This window comes from Heloderma suspectum, chromosome 4 (genome assembly GCF_057233095.1).
Source record: "Heloderma suspectum isolate Gila_16-S chromosome 4, 16-S_ref, whole genome shotgun sequence".
NCBI lineage: Eukaryota > Metazoa > Chordata > Lepidosauria > Squamata > Helodermatidae > Heloderma > Heloderma suspectum.
Genome location: NC_139461.1, coordinates 40,048,976 through 40,066,684, shown reverse-complemented (window position 1 = coordinate 40,066,684; position 17,709 = coordinate 40,048,976). Strand labels below are relative to the sequence as shown.

Below are 17,709 nucleotides of genomic sequence, written 5' to 3'. Positions count from 1 at the left end.
CATTTGGCTAATGCTACTGACTGGCAGAAGGTAGCTTTGGGGAGAAGGCAGCAAACTATTATGCTTTTAAGAAAAGGGGAAAAATAGAAATGAACTGTTCAAACACAGCATAAAGGGAGGCATAGTTCTCAGAATCCCAGGCTATGTAAATGAACTCTAGATTATACAGTCCTACTAGTTCAAGAAGGATTTCTCAAAACAGTAGTTTTAATTGTACAGCTATGAAAAGCAAGTGATGGAAAATACTAAGCTTTCATTATGACTAAAAGAATCCAGATCAAGAATGGCAAGACTCAAAATTGGCACACTCCAAAGGAAATTCCATGACTCCTTACATTTAGTCAGGTGTGGAGTATGAAGAGCGTGCATGAGCTTTTTCCTATCTTGACAGCAGCTTCTTTCCTATCCTGGATCCTGCAGTCACATAAAAGTTTGAGTGAGTAAACAAGATTGTGGAATTTAAAAAAAACACCTGCGCATTATGAAGCTTCTTGTATAAAGAGTTTCTTTCTCTTTAACTGTTCAAGAAGTCAATTTTATAATATGTGGAAGCTGTGATCTTACAAAACAGCACTGTCAGATCAGACTAAAAGATGGCTTCCAGCAGTGGCCAACTAGATGCTTACAAGCATAGCAACAATTCTCATTGTGGCTAATGTTCAGAAGTATGCTACTTCTGAACAGAGATTTTGTTTAGTTATCTTGATTAATTTGTCTACACCCCACTCCCTTCAATGTCTTAACTCTCACACTGAAATCAATGGGAGTCAAAACTGCTCAACTTTGGCTAGATTATACCCATAGTTATGTTGTTCACTGTTGATGTTTATCTGAAAATATCAAAGTAATATCTAACATTTAACTTTAGCTAAACCTGGCAAACCAATAAAAAGTAATTTTTATAGTTCAGAATACTAAGTCAATGCATCACTATGATACAGAAATGAGACCACAGCTCTTTTAATTATCCTTTATTGGGCAAGGAGTTACAGGGTTTCGGTTGTAGCCTTTGGTTCTCTTTTATGCAATGTATTCTCACAAACTAGATTAGTGAAGGCAGAGTCTGAAAGCCAGAAAAGGAGAGACTGAAGAACTATTACTACATACTCAACTGGATATAGATATAGATCTGACAAACAAAGTAGTGTATAAATATGAAATAAGTGTTCAAATGTTGAACCACTGATAATTAACCATTTCTGCTGAATAATTCAAAGTGACAGCTGCAGATTACATCCCCAAATATTTAGATTAACAGTGCTTTTGCTATTACGAATGATACAGAATTATTGCCCAATGTGCTCTAGAGCTTTGTTCCCATCACTGGGAACAAACATCACTGTCAATACATTGAGGCTAAGAGAAGTCATTGTGTTAGCTACAGTCAACCATTTACCACATGGTTGCTGCTTGTAAATTTGCTGCAATGTGTACACAACTATATGGGAAGCTGGTTGTTTCTAGTAACTACATACACAGTAAGGCAATCTTTACAGCAACCCCCTTCTCTAGATCTCTGATTTGCAGAAAACTGGCAGCCATGTGGTAAAAGTTTATGTTCCAAAGTAGTTAACATAATGTGCAAATTAAAGGGTCTTGCATGTCCAGCTGGAGCTTGCTTTTAAGTTCTCTCTGTAATAGCTCCCAAACCCTAAAAGGCAATTCACTGCAGTTTACAAAGCAGCTTGTCACTTTGGGTGTGGGAGCCACTGCAGAGGAATCTCTAAATAAGTCTGGATTGTGTCCACAGAGTTGCATAAAAATTACTTCCAACAGCAGTCTAACATGTAGAGATGCAAGATATACCATTGGTTCTAAACAATTACAGGATTGCTGTATTACAATTACAGGATCCATAGTTATTGTTCCTCAGGTTTTATCTAAACTAAGTTAAAAATTACTCAATGACTAGTATACCTAAGAAAAATAAATTTGCATTTCATCCCCTAGCTTGCATTTATGTCATAAATTCATAGGTTGCCTTCTGTAAGTGGTACAGTATTTTAAACCATCTTTTTATTGAAGCTAACAACTTCTCACATTAATGAAATGTCAAAAATTGACTTGGATTTCCATTTCTTTCTTTTTTACATAGCTGCTCCAATGCATGCAATAATATAATAATGTTGTTGTTCTCTTCTACAAGCACAAATGGAGTAATACCCTTCATAGAACAGAACAGGAAGCCCCTGCAGAAAACTACTGGGGATTGTGCATTTTGTGCACACAATACCTCTACAGTCTCATTTATTCATCCTCACAAGTAAAAAAAAAACTACTTTTCCACTGATAAATGCTTATGGATGTAATCATTCATCCATATCATCAGGCAACGAAGAGCACCACGCAAGCCATGGAAATCTGAACATTTTATTTAAAGGTAGGAACATGGGAACTTGTTTGTCTAACTTGTTAACAAATCAAAATGATCAATAAGATAGCTGTGACAGACAGACAGTCATTGCAGACATTACTGCATACGAGTATTTTAATCCAACAACATACTTAATGGAAATAAGAAAAAATAAAAAGTAAAAACTTTTTGGGTAGGATCCAGAGTTGCATGGAGCAGAAGTCTGCCTCTCTCTGCTTCCTCATGCAGGAGCGCCCAGTTAATAATCTTTGCTGATTCCTCCTGAAATCTAGCTCCAAGGGGTTGGAGGACCCTGTGGAACAGCATGGGAGGTAGCACTGGAAAAGGGGGAAACCAGCGAAGATCATCTTCCTGCAACAGGAACTTCCATTGGATCAAAGTCCCTTCCACAGAGAGAAGAAGCCCTTATAAGTGACCTATTAATCTTTTAAACAGAAATTCTTAGAAATGTATTGTGAACTGTGAACATGAGAAACTGCCTTATACCACATCAGACTATGGTACTGGCGACACTGACTGGCAAGAGGATTTCACCTACTATGGGATTATTTTTGACTGGAGAGGATATTGAACCTGGGACCTTCTGCATGCAAAGCGTGTATGGGGTCCATGGCTGATCTAGGGTCCTTCCCTTGTTTTCATCATCATGAAAAACTTTCTTACCAGGGCTGACTCCCCCACTCCATCAAACACATGCTCACGCACCTTAACTGAGAGCTGAGAGACCACCTAGAATATATTGCAGGGTTTTTTTTTTCCTTTTAAAAAACAAGCAGGAAGAATGCCGTCATCCCTAACAATTTCAAACCGACCTTATGGAAAAGCTTAATTTGGCAGAAGGGAGGGAAAAAATTCAAGATATACTACTTTCAGGTACCATCTTTTGAAACAGCCTTTCACACATAACAGAGAAGTGAGCTCAGCATGCTGCCAAACAAAATTAAAGTCTTCAATGATTATTTGTATTGTTAATAAAGACTCTTTGTTCAATGGAACAAATGGAAGAGGACAAATAAAATAGTACTCAGACATTTATTTTAGGTATGCAGTTTACACACATCACTGAGCAAATTAAAATAGCAAATATACAAATATCATAACAAGTGTTACCAAATAAAGTATCTGGCACTAGTGTTATAAGCTGATTAAAGAAAAAAGTGAGGGGAAGCCACTGAAGAGGACTGCCACTCATGGCAGCCTTCTTCTCATACACCAAAATTTCAGTAGCACCATAATGGCAATACTTACCAAAAAAAGAAAGAACACAAAACAAAAATATTGGAGGCTGTTATGCCAAGATCCACATCTCTTTCTTTTGCGGGAGGGGCAGAGGGCACACATTATTATGAATTGTGTAGCAAACATCGAACAGTGCAGGTGCTGAGAGAGTTTCAGCTTGTGTTTAGCTGAACAACTTCCATAAGCAGGACAACTGGGAAACTCCCCAAATGCCAGCCATACTTGGAGCCCGTTGTTTGAATATGTGCAGGCCCTGCACTGTGCTTTATTTCTGTGCACATGACTCGCAAAGGGATGTCAGAAAAGTTATCCACTAAAAGCCTGAGTGAGTCTTTGGTAGGCTAATACTTCAGTATTATGATACCCATTAATCTACCACAGTCAGTTGATTTCCTGCAGTTTTCCTTTAGATTCCAAAAGTGTGACAAAAGAGGACATTCTGGAAAACTTTACAGCAAAATCATCAGACCAGGCACTTAAAACCCCATTCTCCAAAGGCACCAAGAATTAAACAGCATAACTGAAATCACCTAGTGAAAGGCGACTGTATCAGCTTCTCTACAATGATTACAAATTAAAATGATTTTAAATTTTACAAAAACTTTATACAGCATATCAGTTGCAAGTATAATTACCCCCACTTTCTTGATAAGGAGACGTCACCTTGCTACCTATCATATATCAAGTACCAGGTTTTTGTATTTAAAGGTATGCTAAATGCCATAACCTTGCTCAAAGAATGTATGCCTCAGCATTACTTAAACCAAATTACATTCTGCTCCAGACAAAATTGTCAGTGCTGATACATATTTGGTAGAGTTACAGCAACTCATTTTTACTAGACACTGTTTACCCCCAGCATGGTTAAGTTACTGCTGTGTGCTTGAAATCCACTTACTGTTCACATCACACTTATAATAAATAGCCACTTTAGCATTTAACGTGAGCCAGATTTTCCCCCTATCCAAGTACATCGAATACAGACCTTCAGCAAAGTTATGGCAAGAATACAAAACATGAACATATTGTTTCATTGTAATGCACTTGTTAAAACCTTCATGTCACTTCACATAGTTCTGCAACAGAGTTCCACGCAAGCCTTAATAGAGACATATATAAAATGTAAATTGCATCGAAGCGTTGCTTCTGCTGGCCACTGAAAGTTACCTGACAAGGTTCTTTAGTGGTAAGTACATTTCTGCAGCACTTAACAGGTTTAAATCTCAGTCTGAATTGCAGTGTTTAACGCCACAGCATGCTGTGAATGGTTGTTGTTTGTTTCTTTCAGTGTTTCACCAGTACCCCCATCTGCACCACTGGAAGTCCCATTATATACACATTCTTCAGCAATATAACTCAGCTGTGGAATCTCTGAGTTTGGAGCAGCTGGAACAAGCAAAGAATTGCCACTTTGGTGTGGAGAGTTTTCTAAACGGTCATTTTCTACCTCTGGGAGAATGCTAACTGTAGTAAAGCGAGTATGGTAATCGCTGGAACCATGGCTACATGAGGTTTTCATACTCTCCATATCAGAGCAACTAAACTCAGAAAAATGACTTGAGTGGGAATCAGCTACAGATGGGATACTGTCACTGAGAGAGGGAGAGTCAAATTCACTGGAGTTTGTGCTTTGCTGCTCCAACAACTGAGCATCCATGTCCTCTCTCGTCTCATTTATCTTCATGCTACTCTTTTTTCTTAGTTTACCTTTGCATTTTTTCCCTGCTGATGCATCTTTGGACCACTTGGTGGCACTAGATTTATTTTCCGACAAGCAGGCTGAAGAACAACCAGCGTTACTTCGACCTGCAGCACTACCATCATCAAAACTACTGCTTCCACTATTGTGTCTGAATTTTGCAGGCTTCGATTCAATGTCTACTTGCACCTCCATACTGCTCCCATCTCTAGATAGGAAAAAGGGGACAAAATTCCATATTTAAGAATGTAATAAATTGTGAACTTAACTTGGCTAAATTCAAAGTTGGAAGCAATTTAAATGTATCTTTAAACCAAATGAATTAAAGGTTAAAAAAGACCATGCAACCTGCTGATTCATTCTGCCAATCTTATACTTAATACAATTATATAATACAACACAAATCGTGCGAATTTCACACGATGAAATATTGCTTACAAATATACCCTCATGTGGTGCTGGCATTTATCACATCAGGATCTTTTAGTTATCAATTTCCCCTACCCCATAACGTTGTAAATACCAGCTATCACCACGAAGGGGCATGTTTATAAGAAATTTTTACGTGTAAAAATTGTGGTGTATTTTCTGTTTCATGTTTTCCCATGTGAATTCATAACTCTGGGATGATTGGAACAGTTCACAGAGATTTTTATTAATTGTGTGAACAAGCCTCACAACCACTATCAGCCTTGCAAGTTACTAGCCCACTTTTTTTTTTTTAGTTGCCTGCTTGCTCATGAGTACCAGTGTATTTGGGGCACACTGACAGCCTGGGGGGAAACTGTCAAGTACATCTCTACCCACCTCTGCCCCATCCCATTCACCTCTTCAACACTCCTTTAAAGAAAAATAAGCCAGTATTACTCAAATATAATGTATATTCTTAGAACAGCAAATGCAAAGTCTTGTTAAAACTTTGATTGATTGATGTATGTGTTTGTCCTCTACTTTCATAAAGTAACTCCCTAAATCAAATTTCCAGCTGGACCTATGTACATTATCCAAAATCTTCAGTGTCCAATTCCTGGATGATATTGAAGGAGGGACTTGCCTTGGAAAGCTCTTGTCCCAATACATTTTAGGCCACAGGGACCACAGGGCTTTTTGCTGGTTTTGGTACACACATGGCTACTCTTCCAAACAGCACGTTACAAGAATTCCTTCCTAATTTCAATGTGGCACAGATGCATAAGCACACATGTCAGAGGCCCACAAGCTGGTTTTAGGACAGCCAGAAGGAAAAACATACATGCTTTACCAAGCTAAACAGCCTGGGAGCAGGGGGATAAGGAAAACTCACACCAGCCTGGTCAAGCAAGACAAAGGTTTTTTTTATTTATTATTCTCAAGCCAGAGAGAAACGTGGATGCATCATATGAAGCCAGGAAAAATAAGAGATACACCAATTTGTTTTAACCAAAAAGAAGAGAAAAAGAATGCCCCCTCCCACTAGGTGCTGAAACTACAAAAGGAGGGGGGGAAAATACTTCTTTGCAATCAAGCCATTCAGTCATCGAAAACAAGATACCCCAAGGCAATGAAATTTAAGTAGCAGAGAGAAACAGAATCTCCCTCCAGAAAGTCAGAAAGAAACAAAAATTAGAAACCCATTTAATAATTTATAATCCAAAAATTCTGCCTATAAGAGTCAGAAATGCGAAGAATAAGGCGCCTCTCAGCATATATGCAATATAAAATATACCTTCCCTTCATCGATGGGTAGCTACAGCCCATCACCACAAACCTAGATTTAGGTTGCTGGGTCTTAAAGGTCAATAGCTAGTTTCCACACAGGCTAGATCCACAGCAACTTTTTTTTTTTAAGATATAGAACTCTAAAATGAAAAGGAAGGCACCACTCATCTCCCTGGTCTGTCAGAGTATGGGACTTTCAGGCAGGCTTGAGCCTTGCCATGTAGTGGGTGTCTTTTAAATAGCGGAAGAGCTTTGGACATGAATAACAGAATAGAAGCCACAGGTAAAGTTGCCATTTATTAGCCTGACTATAATCATACCAGAGATATTTCAATGCAGAGGGATTCACTAATCCTATCGTGCCTTCACTAACAATTCCAGGGCTTGCATATAGAATACTTTTGCATTAACCAGGTTCTGCTGGTTCACCAATTATGGCCTCTCCTGGACAGGGTTAGCTTGGCCACAGTGGTACAGGCGCTGGTAACTTCAAGGCTGGATTACTGCAATGTGTTCTATGTGGGGCTGCCCTTAAGACTGGTCTGGAATCTGGAGCTAGTGCAGAATGCAACAGCTTGGCTGTTGGCAGGAGCTGCCCTTTCTCAGCATGCAACTCCTCTCCTGGGGGAACTGCACTGGCTGCCCTTTTGCTACAAGGCCAGGTTTAAGGTTTTCGTACTAGCATACAAAGCCCTAAACAACTTGGGAACAGGATACCTGAGAGAGCATATTCTCCCTTATCAACCGGACTAGTCAATGAGGTCATGCTCCTGGTGGTTCCACATGGACCTATGGCCCGACTGGAGTCCACCAGGAGAAGAGCCGTCAGTGTGGTGGCCCCCTTTCTTTGGAACTCCCTGTTCCTGGAGGTCAGGCAGGCAGGCGCCAACACTGTTGCTTCTGCGCCTCCTGAAAACAGTTCTGTTCCAGGAAGCATTCCTTAAAATGACCAGCCACTGCTTTTATTGGCATTTTTAAAAATAGTTTTAGTATCATGTTTTAATATTTTTTCTTTTTTACTATTGTATTTCTTGTGTTCAACGCTCTGGAATCTGTTTTGGATGGGGAGTGGTATACAAATGTTGTAAATAAATAAATAAATAAATATCACTCAAGTTGAATGAGATGTGTGTGTCCCCCCCACATTTCCACTGCTCCAGTTTTACCTGTCCAACGGGATGTAGGAATTTATAATGGATCCAGCCATTGCTTTGGTACTGGCATTGTCACTAACTGTTCCTAAACTAACGGTGCCCGATTCTCCACTCAAACTACATCTCTCCTTCTGTACATCTGCTTGGACTTCCAACCTTGGGGAGAAATTCAGTATTAGTTCAATAATTATATTTCCGTTTTCATACCACTTTGGAATTAGAGCCTTTTAAAAGTTTACCAACCAGTTTCATAGAAATGACATATTTGGGGGCTTCATTCCTCTTGCTCCTATTTCTATAGCAAGAGAATATAATCAATCCCATAATAAGCTAAGAGATGCCTCCCACCACATGGTAAATGCGAAGAATACTCAAAATGAAGGACCATGAGAAATTGCCAGAGTTATACTTCTTTCCCCTCCAATAATCTAGAGATGACAAATGTTCTCCTATTACTGTAGTATTTCAAAGCTTCCCTGCTACAAGAATCCATGTTCAGACCATTTTTATGGTTCCCCTACGTTTTAAGCCCACCATACATGGGCAAAAAGGCAGAATTCCTTATGCTATCTTTCCACATTATCCACTGTAGTTGAGGGCCACAGAAATCAGAGTTCTCCTTCAATCCAAGTAAATGCTGTCAATGTTTTTTTAGAGTGTACACATACCAAGTTATGATCAAAAGACATAGGTATTATAGCATCAGAATGTACAACGTGCAGGTTCAAGAATATAGAAGTTCATACTCCCAGTGCTAATTGCAGACTATGTACAAAACCAGAAATTAGGGATTAACACTGGGAAGAGATTATTTTACCTGTTAAAGCAGTTGACCATTGCACTTCCCGACAGACTCCCTGTTATACTAGCTCCAGCCAAGGCCATGGTGCTGGCTGTTTCACTCAGGTTGTCTCGAATGGCTCCTATTCTGTCCATGTGGCTGCCACTTGCACTCAGGCTTCCTGTCAATCCTCCAACACTTTCTTCCCCTATGCTAGGGTTATGACGTGCCTCTGCCACTGATGTAGTATCTAAATTTGAAAAGGAAAACATATTTTATTGAACCTCCTTCAATGTAGAGGACATTACTCTTGAAGAAGCTGCAGTAATAGTGACTGTGCTAAGATTGCTGTAAGCTTTTTCATCTCTCCCAAGAACTGCGAGTGGGGTGTTGGTCCCAGACTGATATAACTGAAATGACTGCAGGGAGGAGAGAGCATGTACTCATCTAGTGACTCTTGGTAAGGTTTGGAGAAATTGGAAAAAGGATGAAACAGTCCCGAATTGCATTAAAAGGAGCAGGTATAGTCCCACTCCAAGGATCCTTAATTTTTTCCTTGAAAAGAAAAAGGAAGGGAGAATGAGAACACAACTACTCCCACAACATATGGTCCTAACCTTACTGGTATTCTGGGATTAATGCTGGGAGGAAGCAAAGGTGCCTCTCCAGATCTGGGCTACAAATAAGACTGATCCTAGCTGCTGCTCCAGAAAGCGACAGATAACTAGCTAGTCTCATGTTAGCATTTTTATATTTAAGATTTCTTTACAACCTTTCTAAACTAAGAGAGAAAGTCAGTTAGGAGAAGGACAGGGACAGTTAGAGAGGTCAAGGAAGGGGGGGTGGAGTTTGGATGGCGAGATAGTGAGAGCAATTAGGTGCCAAAATTAGGGCACAACTAACTCTGAAAAATGTCCTACAACTCCCAGCATTTGGCTGGGGAATGCTGGGAGTTGTAGGACTTCTTTCTGTCTAAACATGCATAGGTTTGCACCCTTAGTGTATTTAGTCAGTGTCTAGAAAAAGAGACAGGTTGTAAATGAAGAGAGAGATAAGCCACTGAAAGCAGATGTGATGCTAGGTTTTTAGAACCATTATTACTATTAATTATCAGTTATTATTTGTTCTGAACATTGACCTATTAAATAAATATATGTTTATACTTTTAAACACCTAAGTTCTGGTCTGGGTGAATTTGAAGATTAGTATTATCTCACCTATGTGCTAAGGATATAAAGAGGAAAGTCCTACTGCTCTCTATAAATTAGTAGGCAGCTGGTGTTTTTGAGGAGTCCTGGGAAAAGTCTAGTCTCAGTAGCCTCTAGGGGCCAGGGACTTATAGGGGGGCCCTAGATACATCACACATAGCAATACATTGTCAGGTATCACCGAACAATTTCCCTACTGGAGTCAGAAATCTAGAGTCATGGCAGTTATTTGTAGTTAAGATATCCTCAATAGAGAAGGGGCACATCAATCAGTCTGCAGTTAAGGCTGCTGCTAAATTAAGTGGCTTCAAGAAGCAGAGAACACAACTACTTATCTACTGACTGGGGGGGAATCACCCTGGGTCATGGAACACCTTGGATAGGGAAGAAAAATCTTCTTTCATGTCTGGAGATGACTTCTAATTGCCAAGCAATGAAGACTGTGTATGCACATTATGAACCCCACAAGCCTATAACTGACAACTCCGGGAGCTACCATATATATATATATATATTTAAAGTAACCTCCCTTACCTACTGCTGCATTTGTTCCACCAACAGTTATATCATTTTCATCATCAAATTCTATTCTGACACCCTTTCCATTGCCAGCAGATACACCGCAACCTCCACTTCGACAGAGGGAGATGGGAACTACTCCATACACATAAGCCAACATGATAGGGACACCTATACCTGCAAGGAAATGTAGGACACTACAATCAGTACAGATTGAGCATGTTTTTTTAATGATCACTGTATATTTCCTAGTTATACAATTCAACAGGCTTTATTTAACTAACAAAACAAAGGTAAGGAAAAATGCAAAGTTCCTATCATGAATACAAAAAAGCACTCATGCCAATCCTGCAGACTCCTGCAGAGCAAGAGTTCTTATTTGACATGAAGATCCTCTGCTAGCAATGCCTTCCCCATTCATTAAATTGATGAAGCAGTCCTGCAAGTATACTCCTTTGTACTTATGGATCTGGTTCTTCCATTGACATTCATGGGTCTGTACACGCAGGAGGCCTGCATACAAATCTGAGCTCACACACATTTTGAACTGATCCTAGAAAAACTATTTTTGAAAAAGTAACTGGGAGGAGCACAAGGAAGAGGAATTACGTGTCAGCTTCTTATACTGTTAAACTAGTCATACATCCTTCAAAATATTAGGTTCTTTGCTAGAACCTGGACTGCTAGCAACATTAATATATATTTTGATCCCCACAATTAATTATAATAGCTTATTCAGAAAAATATTTTTCCTGACCTATTTTCCCAGCAACTTTACTTACCTACAGTGACTGCAGCTACAACTGGTGAAACAATTACAGACAAGGTTACACCACCTGCAATGGCTAAGTTTCTCTTATGCTTTGAAATGTCCTTGCCTTCATAGCGATTGTGAATCTAAACAAGAAAGAACAATGAGGATATTTTAGAGCACATTGCACACCACAGCTGAAGTGTTCGAAAACTCAGAAGTTATCTCTACAACAGATTTATCTTTGCTTTTACCATTTTTAAATGAATGCTTTTAAAATATCTTTGGTGAGATGCTGAAAAGTGTCTTAAATAAAGGCTCCAGTACTTCTACCTGGTTTGTATATGGAGAATCTCTCAAGATGTTTTGGAGCCTCTATTTCATGGCAAGTTAACATGTAAACATTATTTTAACAATATGCCACTTTTATTCCCTCCTGTCAAATTTCTGGCATATTTTGTTCAACTACCCTGGCTAATTCTCACCTGTCCTGCCTAAAAAAGCGATTTTCTTCTACCGAGTGCTTCCTGCATGCTAAAAATGTGGAATACCATTAACTGCATATTAACCTGGACCCACCTCTCCCATCCTTACTATTGTTTAACCAATCCTCATTGACCTATTACTTAGATTGAAAGCCCACTGGGCATAAAACATGTCATAGGCAGGAAGTGAGGACAAAGCCACAGATCAACAAGATTACCTGTAAATCAGGCAGGTACCAACACTGCGTTGTTTCCGGTGCTTCCTGAAAACAGCACTCTTCCACGAGTCATTCTTTAATTGACCAGTTACGGTTCTTATCGGCATTGTGTTTTTAAACAAGTGTAATTTTAATGTGGTGTTTTAATATTTCATGCTCTTACTATTTTATCTTTTGTGTTCACCGCTCCAAAATCTGTTCTAGATATGGAGCAGTATATAAATATTGTAAATAAAATAAAATAAAAACAAACAAACAAACAAACCATCCAGAAAACACTCGTTCCTGGGTGGTCCCTAAATGTAATCCATAAATAACTAAATTACAAACCTTCAACAGAAGGGCCACAGGTAGCTACCATATCAAATGAATCCCTAAAAAAGTACTATTTTCTTTTGGATGAGCATACTTGAAACTTCTATCAATCACCTACAGTGGCACTGCTGGGTTCAGAACTGAGATTTAGTCAGTTTCTCTGCTGCAATGGTTGCAGTAGATAACAAGGAACACCACACATGGATTAAAGGGGGAAATGTTATTGAAAAGAAATCATGGTTCAGCTAGAAAAAATATCACAAGATATGAACTGAAGAGATTTTTTTTACTTCTGGTTTATTTTTTTATTTTTGAGATTTTTGCCCTGCGTCTCAGAAATGCTCCCAAACCATAAGACCCCAATGCAATAAAACTTGCTGGAACACACACTATTATACAACATATAGGAGCAGCAACAGCAGGAATCATAAAACAAACAATTGATAATTATTACAAACTCAGCACCAGATCAAGGAAAATCCAGAAGGCAGAAAAGCCTTCCTGACTGGCATAGCCTTCACCATCCTTCAGAATAGCAATGCGTTGACAATATGACCTTCCCTAAGTAAGGAGCTGTAGAGGCACAGAGCCACCACTAAAAAAAGATCTGTCCCTGGTCATCACCAGTCCAATAGTGTTAGGACCTTCAACAGAACTTCTTCAGCTTATCTTGGACTGGGGTGGGGAGATCTGTCTGTCTGTCTGTCTATCTATCTGATGAAGGCGGTCATTTACGGCTTTAAATGTCAAAACGTGAACTTTGAATTGTGCTTGGAAACTAAACTGAGGACTAGGGCAGCTCTTTTAGGGCTGGTGCAATATACTTTGGCTAGTTTTATTAACCCCCTTCATGGACCGCTGCCTTGTTGTGGCGAAGGGGCTTGCGTAACTCAGTGAAGCCATAAGCTATGCCGTGCAGGGCCACCCAAGACGGACAGGTCATGGCAGAGAGTTCTGACAAAATGTGGTCCACTGGAGAAGGAAATGGCAACCCACTCCAGTATTCTTGCCAAGAAAACCCCATGGAACGTATCACAAGGCTAAAAGAGATGACGCTGGAAGATGAGCCCCTCAGGTCGGAAGGTGTCCAATATACTACTGGGGAAGAGCAGAGGGTATTTCCAAGTAGCGCCAGAAAGAGTGAAGCGGCTGGGCCAAAGCCGAAAGGACACTCAGCTGTGGATGTGTCTGGTGGTGAAAAGAAAATCCGATGCTGTAAAGAACAATATTGTTTAGGAACCTGGAATGTCAGATCAATGAATCAAGGTAAGCTGGAGGTGGTCAAACATGAGATGGCGAGACTGAACATTGACATCTTGGGAATCAGCGAACTAAAATGGACAGGCATGGGCGAATTTAATTCAGGTGACCATCGTATCTACTACTGTGGGCAAGAATCCCTTAGAAGAAATGGAGTAGCACTCATAGTCAACAAAAGGGTGAGAAAAGCAGTACTGGGGTACAATCTTAAAAACAATAGAATGATCTCAGTACGAATCCAAGGCAAACCATTCAACATCACAGTAATTCAAGTCTATGCCCCAACCACTGATGCCGAAGAAGCTGAGGTTGATTGGTTCTATGAAGACCTCCAACACCTTCTAGAACTAACACCAAAAAAAGATGTCCTCTTCATCATAGGGTATTGGAATGCTAAAGTAGGAAGTCAAGAAATCACCGGGATAACAGGCAGGCATGGCCTTGGTGTACAAAATGAAGCAGGACAAAGGCTAATAGAGTTTTGCCAAGAGAACGCGCTGATCATAGCAAACACTCTTTTCCAACAGCACAAGAGGCGACTTTACACATGGACATCACCAGATGGTCAATATCGAAATCAAATTGATTATGTACTTTGCAGCCAAAGATGGAGAAGCTCTATACAGTCAGTAAAAACAAGACCTGGAGCTGACTGTGGCTCAGATCATGAGCTGCTTCTTGCAAAATTTCAGCTTAAATTGAAGAACGTAGGGAAAACCACTAAACCGTTCAGGTATGACCTAAATCATATCCCTGATGAATATACAGTGGAGCTGAGGAATAGATTTAAGGGATTAGACCTGATAGACAGAGTGCCTGAGGAACTATGGACGGAGGTCCGTAACATTATTCAGGAGGCAGCAACGAAATCCATCCCAAAGAAAAAGAAATGCAAGAAAGCAAAGTGGCTGTCTGATGAGGCTTTACAAGTAGCTGATGAAAGAAGGAAAGTGAAAAGCAAGGGAGAAAGGGGAAGATATATCCAACTGAATGCAGAGTTCCAGAGAATAGCAAGGAGAGACAAGAAGGCCTTCTTAAATGAACAATGCAAGGAAATCGAGGAAAACAACAGAATGGGAAAGACTAGAGATCTCTTCAAGAAAACTGGAGATCTCAAGGGAACGTTTTGTGCAAAGACGGGCATGATAAAGGACAAAGAAGGCAGGGACCTAACAGAAGCAGATGAGATTAAGAAGAGGTGGAAAGAATACACAGAAGAACTATACAGAAAAGATCTTAATGTCCCTGATAGCCATGATAGTGCGGTCACTGAACTTGAGCCGGACATCCTAGAGAGTGAAGTCAAGTGGGCCTTAGGAAGCATTACTAACAACAAACCTAGCGGAGATGACAGTATTCCAGCTGAGCTATTTAAAATCCTAAAAGATGATGCTGTTAAAGTGCTGCATTCAATATGCCAGCAAATTTGGAACACTCAACAATGGCCGCAAGACTGGAAAAGGTCAGTTTACATTCCAATTCCAAAGAAGGGCAATGCCAAAGAGTGTTCAAACTACCGCACAATTGCGCTCATTTCACATGCCAGCAAGGTGATGCTCAAAATCCTACAAGCTAGGCTTCAGCAGTATGCGAACCGAGAACTACCGGAAGTACAAGCTGGGTTTCGAAGAGGCAGAGGAACTAGAGATCAAATCGCCAACATTCGCTGCGTCATGGAGAAAGCAAGAGAATTCCAGAAAAACGTCTATTTCTGCTTCATTGACTACGCTAAAGCCTTTGATTGTGTGGATCACAACAAACTCTGGCAAATTCTTAAAGTGATGGGAGTACCAGACCACCTTACCTGTCTCCTGAGAAACCTGTACCAGGGTCAAGAAGCAACAGTAAGAACCAGACATGGAACAACCGAGTGGTTCAAAATTGGGAAAGGAGTACGACAAGGCTGCATATTGTCACCTTGCTTATTTAACTTATATGCAGAGTACATCATGAGAAACGCTGGGTTGGATGAATCACAGGTCGGAATTAAGATTGCCGGGAGAATTATCAACAACCTCCGATATTCAGACGATACCACCCTAATGGCAGAAAGCGAAGAGGATCTAAACAGCCTCTTGTTGAGGGTGAAAGAGGAGAGTGCAAAAGCTGGTTTGAAACTCAACATTAAAAAAACTAAGATCATGTCATCTGGCCCCATCACTTCCTGGCATATAGAAGGGGAAGAAATGGAAGCAGTGACAGATTTTACTTTCTTGGGCTCCAAGATCACCGCAGACGGTGACTGTAGCCATGAAATTAAAAGACGCTTGCTCCTTGGGAGGAAAGCTATGGCAAACCTAGACAGCATAGTAAGAAGCAGAGACATCACCTTGCCGACAAAGGTCCGTCTAATCAAAGCTATGGTTTTCCCAGTAGTAATGTATGGCTGTGAGAGCTGGACTATAAGTAAGGCTGAGCGCGGAAGAATTGATGCTTTCAAGCTGTGGTGCCGGAGAAGACTCTTACAGGTCCCCTGGACTGCAAGGAGGTCAAATCAGTCAATCCTAGAGGAAATAAACCCTGAGTGCTCATTGGAAGGACAGATACTGAAGCTGAAGCGCCAATATTTTGGCCACCTAATGCAAAGAGAAAAGTCTCTGGAAAAGACCCTGATGCTGGGAAAGACTGAAGGCAAAAGGAGAAGGGGACAACAGAGGATGAGATGGCTAGATAGCATCACCGATGCAATGAATATGAACTTGAGCACACTCCGGGAGAGAGCGCAGGACAGGAAGGCCTGGCGTGCTATGGTCCATGGGGTCACGAAGAATCGGACATGACTGAACGACTGAACAACAAAGTTTTATTAACAACCCTGGCCACTGCACTCAAGCTTATATCTGCTGCAGCCAAGAGAGGCAAACACTGGAGTGGAAAGATAATACATTTAAGAAGAAGAAATAGGTGAACATAGGCCTGGGGGTGGGTGGAGCGAAACACTCTTAACAAATACAACATATAATACTGTGTGAACAAGCCCTACATGTGTTTTAAGAGCATCTGAACAGTGCCTAATTAGACTACATGTTAATATTAACACAGCTTACCTTACGCCCCACATATACAGGGATTCCAATAATCATAGCTGGAATAGCAATACCTGCTATTAAGGCAATTCCTACAGGCGCACCCACAAGTGTTCCCAGCTGCCACAGTATTTTCTTCTTCCGACTCCATGGTTTTTTACCCCAGAATGTACAACCTGATGGACTATGAGAGAAGTTTTCCATAAGTAAGGCCAGCCAATGACTCAAGAGTGAACAGTCCCAAAAAACCATCAGACTTAATTAAATTCTTCTCTAACACAGACAAGTCATGTGGCCATTAGTAACCCATTTTCTAAAGTTTGAAACTCCAACTTACATCTTGATAAATGTGTTATCAGAAAATAAATTTGGGAGTGAGAGAAACTTTGTTTAAGATAAAATAAATACAAGCACAAGATATATATCTATTCCTCTCTTTTTTGTGGTATCAGGTCATGTATCTTTTCAGGGCTTGAGCTAAAACGAGAGGGGGAGAATTTAACAACTCAGAACTGAAAAAAAGTTGTTCTATATGTTTTATTAATTTTTAAAGGTTTATCAGTCTACATTTTAAGTGAGCCTCCTTAAGCCTATTGTGGAGGGATATTTGACCCTCCTCAAATTTAACTAACGTACTTTTGGCAAGTTGTGTTGTTTTGCTCTAGACCTGAGAACATGTAGGCCAAAAGAAAAGGGAGGAAGCAGGACAGCATACATATTCCACATTCTTTAATCATTCCTAGGCCAAAGCTCCAAGGCGAATGAGACGGTATGGAGGGAAGATGCCCCAGTGGTCTCTAACACTTGCACACACCAGAACAAACAAAATGTCCAGTCTGCGGGCGATTTCAAAAAACCAGGACAGGAGGGTGAGAGGGCAACTGCTGTGACAGATTTCCCTGCAGGAAATGATTTGCCTATGACCCACAATAAACAAACAAACCTTGGGCTTTCCTGCATTAGTTTATCAGAGTCTGGAGAG

At 40.3% G+C, this 17,709-nt stretch overlaps 1 protein-coding gene across 3 annotated transcripts in view; it reads right to left on the bottom strand.

The window, feature by feature from the left end:
- Nucleotides 1–2,095: 2,095 nt before the first annotated feature.
- The window catches only part of RNF19A (ring finger protein 19A, RBR E3 ubiquitin protein ligase), a 91,851-nt gene continuing 76,237 nt past the window's right edge, over nucleotides 2,096–17,709 (bottom strand). For all 3 annotated transcript variants that reach the window (XM_084849016.1, XM_084849017.1, XM_084849018.1), the window contains 6 exons: nucleotides 16,749–16,911; nucleotides 11,455–11,569; nucleotides 10,688–10,849; nucleotides 8,982–9,195; nucleotides 8,177–8,320; nucleotides 2,096–5,520 (listed from right to left, as the gene is read on the bottom strand). In XM_084849016.1, the coding sequence (XP_084705142.1) occupies nucleotides 4,830–5,520; nucleotides 8,177–8,320; nucleotides 8,982–9,195; nucleotides 10,688–10,849; nucleotides 11,455–11,569; nucleotides 16,749–16,911 (1,489 nt within the window). In that variant the 3' untranslated portion in view covers nucleotides 2,096–4,829. The remainder of the gene's footprint in view (nucleotides 5,521–8,176; nucleotides 8,321–8,981; nucleotides 9,196–10,687; nucleotides 10,850–11,454; nucleotides 11,570–16,748; nucleotides 16,912–17,709) is intronic.